Raw genomic sequence first — 12,185 nt, forward strand, 5'->3', positions numbered from 1 at the left:
CTCCTTGATATTTTCTACCCAAGGTAAAGGATGTAATCCTGATATACACAGTGTAAAAGCTCTTCAAGTCACAATGTTTTCATTATAATGCCTTTATACCATTTTTTATGTCATCACAAAATATAAATTAATTTTCCATATTCCATTTCTCATCATTCCCAACGTTTGGATGTTGAAATATATTGTCCCAATGTTCATTGTTGGATTTTGAAGTTTTTGGTTGGCAAAAGTCTCTGAAACTAAGGACATTCCTTTCACCGTACTAGAGGGCCAGAGATAGATTCTCCTATCTTTAATTTATGGCAGTATTAAGGTGTCAAGACCGGCACAGCCCGGTATTCTTTCTTAAAATTACATTGTTGGTTAAGGGCGTGTAAGTAAGCATTTCACTGTAAGGTCTACACCTGTTGTATTCGGCACATGTGACAAATACAATTTCATTTGATTTGATTTATTGGCTGCAGAGTGGGTGGAGGAGGTGAGGCCAGACAGGGTAGTCATCTGCTCTGACTCCTGTGCAGCACGGATGAGCTTAAATTCATGTGTGTCTCAGAGCAGACAGGATGTATTGTATGAGGTTTTGCAGTGTTTGTATAGGGTGAAACAGATGGGGGTATTTGTGATGTTCCTCTGGGTACCAGCTCATGTGGGAGTAGAGGGGATTGAGGAAGTGGATATTATTGCCAAGCAGGCTCTTAAACATCCGAATGTTGAGATTGAATTGTCAATCAGTAAAGCAGAAGCTAAGGGATTAATAAGAACAGTGGTTAAAAATAACTGGCAAGAGTTGTGGAACAGGGAGAGTAAGGGAAGACACCTGTATAAGATCCAGGAAAAGGTGGGGGCAGGGAGGTCCTCAGGCCGAGAGAGAAGGGAGGAAAGTGTAGTCACAAGGCTGAGACTGGGACACACAAGTACATTGAAAGTGGTGAGGAAACAGCCGACTGGGAGGTGTGATCATTGTCAGGAGGAGATGGAGACAGTGGAACATGTTCTATTTCAGTGCCAGATATATGTGAGAGAAAGGGAGCGATTGTTATTAGATTTGAGGAGTAATGGGGTTGAAGAGCCAGGATTAAGTGAACTGCTGGGGAAATCTTCAGGGGATGTAGTATTTAATTATGTATTTCGTTTCCTCAGGGTAACGAGACTATTGGGTAGGATTTAGACCTTCACTGTCCCTGGTCCACACTCCAGTCCAGTTGGTGGCGGTAATGCACCTTAAAGTTGGTTGCCAACCGCCATATAAAACCCACTGAAGAAGAAGAAGAAACACGGAGAGAGCGAGGTTGCTTCCTGCCACTCGCATGTACAGAAATTAGAGATGGATTCTTCAAACAGTACCAAACAAAACAATAATCTATCTCTTAACGAAGACCCAGCTGATGAGGAAAACGAGTTTTGTCCCGGTTTCAAGGATGTGGATGCATTCGTGAAGGTAGTGAGCTGGCTGACGAACTGTATTGTGTCTGCAGCGTGTAAAACGTGGACCAGCTAGCTAACTAGCTATATGTATTGTAATGGTAGTAGTAGTAGCTACGTCAGCAAGGCTAGTTAATTATTTAACATGGATTTTAACAAAGATTAATTTATGCACAACATAAGCAATAGCTTTGTCTCGGGTGTTCAGGATGGTCACGCCAGGTTCCACTCAGTTAAACTTCCTAGCTACCTAGCTAGAGAGAATCCCCACACACAGTAATACCAAACAGAGGACGACGAAGAGGCCCAACTCGGCTTAAAATGTCTCCCTCCAGCAGGTGGAGTTGTTTCGCCCATCAAGCAAATATATTTTGTATGGAGGTCAATGAGAGAATGTCTAATTTGGTCAACAAAAAAATGAATGACTCATTTTCTACGTGAGGTTTGTTTATTTGCTCGAATAGACGTTTCGTAATGCCTAAGTTGTTACGAGTGTACTGCTGTAAGTAGGACACGTGACATCCCGGAAACATTGAATACAGGTGGTTGACATCAACAACCATCATCAAATATTCAAAAGGATTACAATGGGCCTCCTGAGTGGCATGGCGGTCTGACGCCTCTAGCACTGCATCACAGTGCTAGAGGTGTCACTACAGACCCGGGTTCGATCCTGAGCTGTATCACAACCGGCCATGATCAGGAGTCCCATATGGCGGCGAACAATTGGCCCAGCGTCGTCCGGGTTAGGGGAGGGTTTGGCCGGGGGGGCTTTACTTGCCTCATCGCATTCTAGCGTCTGCAGGCTGACCTCGGTCGTCAGGTGAATGGTGTTTCCTCCGACACATTGGTGCGGCTGGCTTCCGGGTTAAGCGGGCGGGTGTTAAGAAGCGGGTCATATTTCGGAGGACACATGACTCAACCGTCACCTCCCGAGCATGCTGGGGAGTTGTAGGGATGAGACAAGATCGAAATTGGGGATGATAATTTTTTAAAAAGGATTACAATAATGAGATGTATCCACCAATCCAAAGAATGGATACGTGTGAGCTAGACAGCCCCCCATGCTGCTTTGTGGACAATGACTCCCAATGTTAGGGCGGAGAGACATACATCTTGTCAGTATATCCATAATCTTTGGTAATGCTAGCTAGCTGCATTATGCATAAAGGTCATTTTAACTTTGAGTAAGCCTTACCCTTTCTCTTCTATAGTATGGACTGGGCACTGTCGTAGCAGCAACCAAGGCATCTGCCAGTCTACCGCAAGTAGGGGATGAATATGACTTATATCGCAGCTTCCCAGGATTTCAAGAATTCTGTGAAACTCAAGGAGATGGACTGTTGCATTGGTGAGTAATGATTTATCATTTATGAACGCATAATGCATTGCTTTATTTCACAGGAGCTTGGTGGCACCTTAATTGGGGAGGACGGGATCATAGTAATGGCTGGAACGGAATTAATGGAATGGTATCGAACTCATGGTTTCCATTCCAGTCATTATTATGAGCCGTCCTACCCTCAGCAGCCTCCTGTACTTTATTTACATTTATAAAATGGGTGGTTCGAGCCCTGAATGCTGATTGGCTGCTCTAATTACTTTGGTAACCAGTTTATAATAGCAATAAGGCACCTCTGGGGTTTGTGGTATATGGCCAATATACCACGGAAAAGGGCTGTATCCAGGCACTCCGCGTTGCGTCGTGCATAAAAAAACTGCCCTTAGCCGTGGTCGGGCCACATATACATACTGGTAAAGTAGTGTATTGTAAACAGTTTGACATTGCTACCAAGAAAAATGGTTGGCAAAAAAGTCACTCATGAACCATCTTCCTAACATGTTTGTCTTTGTCTTCCCATGGTCAGTATGAGTCAGATAATGCAACACCATGGCTGCAGAGCTCACATGAGAGACCGCAACAAACTGACGGGGTTGGAGGAAAGATTTGACTTGGTGGTTGACTCCAATGATGTCATTCTTGAAAAAGTGGTATGTATACCAAAATGGCAGCATATTCTGAACTAATGACTTTTCTAATTCTCCATTATTTTGGGAATTATTCTGAAGTCAACACTTTTTGATTGATTTTCAGGGTATTCTGCTTGATGATGCTGCCGGAGTCAACAGGAGCCAGCAACCTGTCATGCCTGCAGGTTTTCAGCCCCCTAAGATCGTTGTGTCCAGTTGGAATCGTAAGGTGCGGAAACAAAGCTTCTTGGGACAGCGCCCACAAAATCACAAACCTGTCAGAACTATTGTCTAAACATTAGACTGTTACCATGGTTACTCCATGGATATCGGTCTGAAAGAAGTCGCTGTAAAAAAGACGCAATAATCTCTACCAGACAGAATGTTGAATACAATTATATTTAAACATACTTTACCGGTTGTCCTTTTGGCGGTAGGAAGTGTAGATAAAATGTCCACAGAAAAGTATTATTAGCCTGACTTTTTGGGGCGCTGGTGGGTATATGGCTCTGTCGGCTTGTAATTCCGGTGAGTATTTTCAATCACACGATGCACTATATGTAAACAATAGCTGAATATAACTGAACGTTGTCAACCGAAGCACGTTTCCTCGTAATCAGCTGGAATTGTTTGCCGTTCGGTCTATGGTTCGGTTAGGTTCGGCCATATTGTGCAAGTGTTTGTCTCGTTCGAATTGCGTCAGTATTGAAAATAAAAACCAGAAATGCAAATGAAATACAGACCACCATACTGAAGGTCGGGTTGATAACGCTTCCCTATGGACATTTTGTATCTGATTACCACCGTTATAGGGACAAAATCGGTGGACAACAGGTAAAGTACGTTGAAATGAAGTTTGTTCAACATTCTGACTTGTAATATGACTGTTTGGGAATGCTGAGCCTACATGTTACAGGCGAGTATGTAAGTATATAACTCTCGGATAGTAAAAGAGACTAGAATTAATTGGTACCCTGGTGAAGTTCTTAGATTTACAAAAGGTTCTCATAACGAAAAGTTAGATGTTTCTAACATGGTTTGGAGTGTGCCTCTTCTATGGTAGTATTGTTGATTGTTTTTTTTGTCTTTATTGAACAGGGGGGTGACTCTGGTTCTGGACGTAGTTCAGAGACGTTCCGACTCCTCCATGCCAAAAACGTCACCAGACCTCAGTTGAAATTCCGGGAAAAAGTCGACAATAGCAACACACCGTTTACTCCCAAGATCTTCGTCAAGCCCAATGCAATAAAACCACTTCCTTCATGTAAGTCGCGTTTGCCATAATTTCAAATAAATTCAGTTGTAACTTATTTTACAGTGCAAACACTTTCCTGGTATTTAGAAATGACACATCAGCATTTTATTACCCAATATGATCACTCTTTTGGCCTCTTAAGGGTTCATAAGATAACACAACTATGTATCATTGGGTTCCATGTAGTTGCCAAAAAGTATAAATTATTTGCTATAAAGTACCAATTAAATAAATATTGTACATGCTATAATGAAGTGCAATCAAGATGTAGGGCGGCAGGTAGCTTAGTGGGTAAGAGCGTTGTGCCAGTAACCGAAAGGTCGCTGGTTCTAATCCCCGAGCCGACTAGGTGAAAAATCTGTCGATGTGCCCTTGAGCAAGGCACTTAACCCTAATTGCTCCTGTAAGTCGCTCTGGATAAGAGCGTCTGCTAAATGACCAAAAATAATAATAAATAATAATAATAAATGTCCATTGATTCCACCTTTCCCGTTGTAGATTTTACCAACAAACACATTCGCAAAGAGAGACCAGAGGATTTGGATGTCCCTGCCGCCCTGGCTGATTTCATTCACCAGCAGAGAACTCAGGAGCATGTAGAAGACATGTAAGACATTCTGAGTCAGTGTACTCTCTTGTTCCAAGGTTGAAATGTGATAACTTTCCATCTGACATTGCTATACATTTCCCTCCATAGGTTTGCTCACCCATACCAATACGAACTGGATCACCTTGCGTTACCCGAGAATCTGCTGTCCAAGCCTGAACCCCAGGTAAATTGTTTGGTTAACACTTTATTTGAAGTATAGTGTCATAAGGGGCCAGCTTCATGAGATGGAATGCGTTTCAATTAACAGGTGTGCCTTCTTAAAAGTAATTTGTTGAATTTATTTCCTTCTTAATGCATTTGAGCCAATTAGTTGTGTTGTGACAAGGAAGGGGAGGGGAGTAAACAGAGGATAGCCCTATTTGGTAAAAGACCAAGTCCATATTATGGCAAGAACAGGTCAAATAAGCAAAGAGACAGTCCATCATTACTTTAAGACATGAAGGTCAGTCAATACGGAACATTTCAAGAACTTTGAAAGTTTCTTCAAGTGCAGTCGCAAAAACCTTCAAGCGCTATGATGAAACTGGCTCATGAGGACCGCCACAGGAATGGAAGATCCATAGTTACCTCTGCTGCAGAGGATAAGTTCATTTGAGTTACCAGCCTCAAAAATCGCAGCCAACATCAACTGCTCAGAAGAGACTGTGTGAATCAGGCCTTCATGGTCGAATTGCTGCAAGAAACCACTACTAAAGGACACTAATAATAATAAGAAGAGACTTGCTTAGGCCAAGAAACACGAGCAATGGACATTAGACCGGTGGAAATGTGTGTCCAAATTTGAGATTTTTGGTTCCAACCGCCGTGTCTTTGTGAGAGGCAGTGTGGGTGAATGGATGATCACTGCATGTGTATTTCCCGCCGTAAAGCATGGAGGAGGTGGTGTCATGGTGTGGGGGTGCTTTGCTGGTGACACTGTCTGTGATTTATTTAGAATTCAAGGCGCACTTAACCAGCATGGCTACCACAGCAGTCTGCAGCAATACGCCATCCCATCTGGTTTGGGCTTAGTGGGACTATCATTTGTTTTTCAACAGGACAATGACCCAACACACCTCCAGGCTGTGTAAGTGCTATTTTACCAAGAAGGAGAGCGATGGAGTGCTGCATCAGATGACCTGGCCTCCACAATCCCCCGACCTCAACCCAATTGAGATGGTTTGGGATGAGTCGGACGGCAGAGTGAAGGAAAAGCAGCCAACAAGTGCTCAGCATATGTGGGAACTCCTTCAAGACTGTTGGAAAAGCATTCCAGGTGAAGCTGGTTAAGAGAATGCCAAGAGTGTACAAAGCTGTCATCAAGGCAAAGGGTGTCAATATGAAGAATCTCAAATATAAAATATATTTTGATTTGTTTAACACTTTATTTGGTTACTACATGATTCCATATGTGTTATTTCATAGTTTTGATGTCGTCTTCACTATTATTCTACAATGTAGAAAATTGTATAAATAAAGAAAAACCCTTGAATGAATAGGTGTGTCCAAACTTTTGACTGGTACTGTATATAGAAAATAATAGAAAGTCTGGGCGCTTGTTGCAGATTACAATAATATATTCAGCAAAACCTGCAACATTGGGCTACTTTACTACAAACAAAAATGTGCAATATCATGCCTGAGACCTTATATCATGCCCATCCGGTGTCACTTTTACTTTTGACTAGCTAAATACACTTTATGACACGGTCATTAACCATTTTGACCATGACGCCTGACACCATGTTGACCTTGACATTGTTGAATATCTTTATTGAAAGCTGATATTAGTCAAGTTGGCCAAATGTGTTTTTTTGTCTTTGTGTGATACATTTTGTCAATTGATGCTAGACTACATTTTCTGTGTTTTGATTTGTCAGATGTACAAACCACTTGCTGAGACAAAGTGCTCATTCATTGACAATCTGGAGGATCTGGTGGCAGTAAACGAGAAACTGACCAAGACGTCAGAGTTTGCAGTAGATCTGGAGGTATAATAAAGGTTTTTACACATGTTCCTCTGCCTGAGACAATTAAATTGTACCTCAAATAACTAAGCATTAAAGATGGGGTAAATGAACGCTTGCTAGCTTTAGCCTTTTGTGACCTCATCTGTCCTACCCAGCCAGGATTTTCTGTTGAATCATGTGTATCTTCTCTCTTAGCACCACTCCTACAGAAGTTTCTTGGGCATCACCTGCCTGATGCAGATTTCAACACGGGATGAAGACTTCATTATAGACACCTTGGAGCTGCGTAGTGAGCTGTACATACTCAATGAGGCTTTCACAGATCCCGCCATCGTCAAGGTCATTGCCTGGTTGTCTAGGCACATTTTGGATTTAACAGCACAATGCCCAATAATGGCAATGGTAGCAGGCTTAGCATTTCAGTTTACAGAAACTTTGGTATAGCCTAGAATTTGAGTCACTAATGTAGGTTTATATGTCTTCCGCAGGTTTTCCATGGTGCCGACTCTGATATTGAGTGGCTGCAAAAGGATTTGGGCCTTTACATTGTCAACATGTTTGACACCCACCAGGCGTCCCGTACCCTTAATCAGGGCAGGCACTCGCTTGACCACTTGCTAAAGCTGTTCTGCAACGTGGACTCTGACAAACGCTACCAACTGGCAGACTGGAGAATACGGTAATGCTAACCCTCTGTTATACACTTAATATGTACTAAATCGTTTTCACTTAAAGCTTTTCATGTTGGCCTGGGAGCAAAATATGATTTGATTGAATGGCTTTTGATTTTCCTTAGGCCTTTGCCAGACGAGATGTTTCAGTATGCCCGCGCAGATACCCACTACCTCCTCTATGTCTACGATCGGCTGAGGGTAGACTTGTGGGAAGTGGGCAACGGGCAGCCTGCCCTGCTGCAGATGGTCTGGCACAAAAGCAAAGACATCTCACTGAAGGTGCGCCTCCCGAGCTGAATAGCGCAACTGAATATTACCGCACCATCTAGGCCTAATTCCCTTGTTAACTTGTTCAGACACTCACAACGAAAACCCCTCTGTGCAGAAATACATGAAGCCGCTCTTCACCGAGGACTCCTACATGGACCTGCTGAGGAAGCAGAAGAAGGCGTTCAACACGCAGCAGCTAGCTGCCTTCCGACTGCTGTACGGCTGGAGGGACAAGCTGGCCAGACAGGAGGATGAGAGCACTGGGTACGGAGGGTCTTGCATATGGACGCATTTGCTGTTTGTTCGCTTAGGATCCTCATATTCGAGTATTTGGTGTGGATTGTGAAGTTGGTCGATGAAAGCCAGCTCTGTACTGTCTGCTACATACACCTGTTTTTAGATCTGCTACCCTCTTTCCCCAATAAGCACCTCTCACACTGCTTGAGATGTCAAATCACCTGATTTGTCTCAAACTGAGATAGAAATAATGAAAATGACAAGGGTTTTTGTTAAGTATATGACTTTTATTTAAACTTGCTTGCCATGTGTTTCAGGTATGTCCTGCCCAATCATATGATGATTAAGATCTCTGACATCCTGCCCAAGTAAGTTGAGAGACTTACCAAAAACACACAAGCGTGCACACACACACAAACATGAATACAATGTTAAACAATCCCCATCTGTTCTTTTTTTTCTACCAGAGAGCCTCAAGGCATCATCGCTTGCTGTAACCCTGTCCCCCCATTGGTGCGGCAGCAGGTCAATGAGCTCCACCTATTGGTGCAGCAGGCCAGGGAGATGCCCCTTCTCAAGGTGAGACATGCCTGGGGGCAGTATTGATTGTTTACTACATTTAACCTCAATCAACTAACTGAATCAATTGAATAGTACCTATTTTCAATGATGTTGGGTGTTTTGATGCTGTTATAGTGTCAAATAAGTAACTAGTGAGTAAAGAAAAGTACTGCGTTGTATACGATGGATTTCACTTTAAGCAATGTTTTCCGTGTGTGTATATAGGCTGAAATTGTGGCTGACAAGAAGAAAGCACTCACGCCCATAAAAAAGGTTTGTAAAACGAATTAATTGATACCAAATCCGCTTGGTTACACAGTTTCACAGGTCATTTATTAGCAAAACTGCCTGTAGCTGATGTGTCATGCATTGGTTGTTTTTGCAGCCAGAAATTCCCCTATTTGGTCCTCATGATACATCCAGAGTCTCTGAAAGTGATTCCCCTAGCTTTACCCCAAAAGGTAAGATATCTTAAGTCCATTGTTAACAGTAATGCTGTTGTCCTTGGCTATAGTCAATTAAACAAATGAAAATGTACTTTCAGAACTTTCAACTAAAAAGGGGGCACTCTTTTCTGACGAGGAGCAGGGAGAGGAGGTTGACATCAATAAAATGATGGGTCTAGTAGCTTCAGCTAAAATCACATTGTTTGAGGTAAGAACTATCTGATATCTGGTTGTTTTGGCTCATGAATGAATGGTACACTACAGTACACCTCTCTCAGATTTGTTTTCTGTTATAAGACTGTTTGAAATGTGACTAATGATGTCGGTTGGTGACTCGTGTGTTTTGTGCTTTTTTGAAGGAGAAGGACACAGTCAAAGATCCAGGTCACCACACAGTGGCTCAACAGAAAGCATGCAGGGTTGTCGAGTCTTTTCAGAACCCTTTCCGAATGGTAATATGCATTGACCTGGTAATGCTTGGTAAACCAATGATGTGTTTGTTTGTTTTTGTGTTGCTATAATGTATCCTCTTGTTTTTAGTATCTACCGTCAAACGACATCCATATCTCCCAAAATGCTAAGTTCGACCCCTCTACGAAAATATATGAGGTATTTAATTAATTGATATTTGTACAAAAAAATGATTGTGGCAGAAATGATGCCACTGAAGTCTGATCTCGAAGATGGTCAGTATTATCTTGAACTGTCGAACTTCATTTGTCCTGCTTGTGTTATATTATCCACTACGTTTCAACAGATCAGTAATAGATGGAAGCTGCAGAGTGTGGAACAGCAGCAGAAGGAGGTAGAGGCCAAAAAGAAAGTGAAGGAAGAGGCAAAGGCAGTAGCAGGTGTGGTGTACTTTACTTGATTCAAATGAACCTTCTTATATTATTTCAAACCATCCTTTGTAAATATTGTGATATTTCTTGTCCTACAGAGGAAAGGAAGAAGGCCAAGCAGAGCTACCAGGAATCACTTCAGAATGTTGCGACTGTGCGTCAGCAAGCTTCAGTGAGTCGTTTTACACATTTCTTCAGAGCTATTAGAAAACATTTTCAATTCTGTGCAAGCAAGTTATCTCATTACATTCAATTAATCGCATCTTTTTGACAGTACATTTTGTTTACATTTCCATCAGGAATCTATAAAACCAGGAGGAAAGAAAAGGGAGAGGGTTGCCAGTGAGACAGGAGAGTCGACCCCAAAACCTAACAAGAAACTCATGAAAGCTGCTGAGAAGCAAAATGAGGAGGACTCTACACCACCTCTAGTTTTCAAACCCTATGACTACAGCCAATCAGATTTCAAAGTCTTTACTGGTACGCATCCCCATGTATTTGTTTATGTTCTATCTGACTTTGGTCATGACATTTGTAGTTGGATGATGAGATTATTTTGCATCTCCACACATGATCTTCCTTTCTCATTGTATGTGGTGAAATAAATAATTTTGTGATGTTCTAGGGGCCAAAGGAAAAGATGGTAAACAGTTTGATCCAGACAGACAAGGCCATGAACCCAGGAAAAAGGTATTATTAACAAATATATAATTATTACATTTGTGGAATTTGTTGTTGTTGTTGATTTAAAGGTAGCAACGAACAGCACCGAAGATATTGACATGAACGCGATGAACATTATCACACAGAGTATCGGCGCATGTACACGGGTGCACTTCACGCTATTACGTGGTTGCTACGGGACCAAAACAACAGAAGTTTAGCATTCAACGTTCTGTTATTGTGGAAATTGACACGCTGTGTGTACGTCGTGCATTCAATGTCATCTTGCTGAGTCTACCTTTAAGGCTGGCAAGATAATTACCAAAAAAGTAACAGTTCCCATGGCTATTGTAATATCAAGTGAACATTCCTTTTTGTTTCTGTAGAAAAATGCGAAAGCACAAAAATCAAATGCCTGTGCTGGAAACCGAAGTATGGCCTTTTTTGGTGGAAAATCCGAAAGGTAACAAGATTCATGCTTGCTGTTTTGGAGACACGTCACGCTTGCTCGCAAAGAGATTTGCGGTGGCTAATTAACAATACATAAGTTCATTGTTTCGCCTCAGTTAGGCAAGGTGCTTAGCTAGCCACCTAAAATTGTTTACAGTTAGCAATCTCTTCTACACTATTTTGCTAGCTAGAAAAATGGCAGGTGTCTCCAGTTTACATTTTACCATTGTGATGCTCATCCATGCATATCCACTTTCTATGCCTATCACAGTTCCCGTTTTGATTGTTCCACTAATATCACTGTGTTGGTTTTCTTTATTCATCTTGCAGAGGAGTCCGTCGTAACTGGCCTAAAAGATAGGTCTACCCATCAATGAACTTTTCTTCTCTTCTCCTCAAAAAGGAAACATGTTTTAAAATTTGATTTTTTTGTCTGTGGATCTATTTACCCTATGTAAATACAATGGTGCACAAAATATTTTTTTCCTGTAACAAATAAGTATTTGCAACCTGCTTATTAAAATAGTTTTAAAGATAATTTGTCTTATTTATTTTATTTGTTGATGGAATCCTTACAGAATGTGCTTGCAAAACATTCAGACTTTCAGGTACATTTTTAGACACACTTGTAGCTATAGCTCACAGTTATTGGCTGCCACTCATTAAAAGAGGAACTGGTCAAAAGCATGCAGACTTTGGGAATTATCTTTTTGAAGACATTTGCAGAGTACCTTTTCCAATATTAGTTTTGTAAATGAACAGCAACCAGTGACTGTTGTCTAATGTGCAAAAAGTACTTTACCTGATTTGTCTGATGGGCAACAAGTTCTAGTTT

The 12,185-nt window shown here is 41.6% G+C and overlaps 1 protein-coding gene across 1 annotated transcript; it reads left to right on the forward strand.

Annotated features, from left to right (window-relative positions):
• Window positions 1-1,263: 1,263 nt before the first annotated feature.
• Window positions 1,264-11,888, forward strand: exosc10 (exosome component 10). Its single transcript, XM_084185125.1, has 25 exons — window positions 1,264-1,438; window positions 2,637-2,773; window positions 3,291-3,414; window positions 3,518-3,622; window positions 4,492-4,657; window positions 5,147-5,255; window positions 5,346-5,421; window positions 7,118-7,228; window positions 7,403-7,546; window positions 7,696-7,886; window positions 8,004-8,160; window positions 8,267-8,415; window positions 8,706-8,756; window positions 8,856-8,967; window positions 9,175-9,222; window positions 9,335-9,410; window positions 9,494-9,603; window positions 9,755-9,847; window positions 9,936-10,004; window positions 10,153-10,246; window positions 10,336-10,409; window positions 10,537-10,717; window positions 10,863-10,927; window positions 11,287-11,363; window positions 11,681-11,888. Exons 1-25 carry the CDS (start codon window positions 1,325-1,327, stop codon window positions 11,709-11,711), a joined length of 2,664 nt encoding a protein of 887 aa, XP_084041251.1. The 5' UTR covers window positions 1,264-1,324; the 3' UTR covers window positions 11,712-11,888.
• Window positions 11,889-12,185: the final 297 nt, after the last annotated feature.

Source organism: Coregonus lavaretus (genome assembly GCF_964263955.1).
Source record: "Coregonus lavaretus genome assembly, chromosome: 20".
NCBI classification, from domain to species: Eukaryota; Metazoa; Chordata; class Actinopteri; order Salmoniformes; family Salmonidae; genus Coregonus; species Coregonus lavaretus.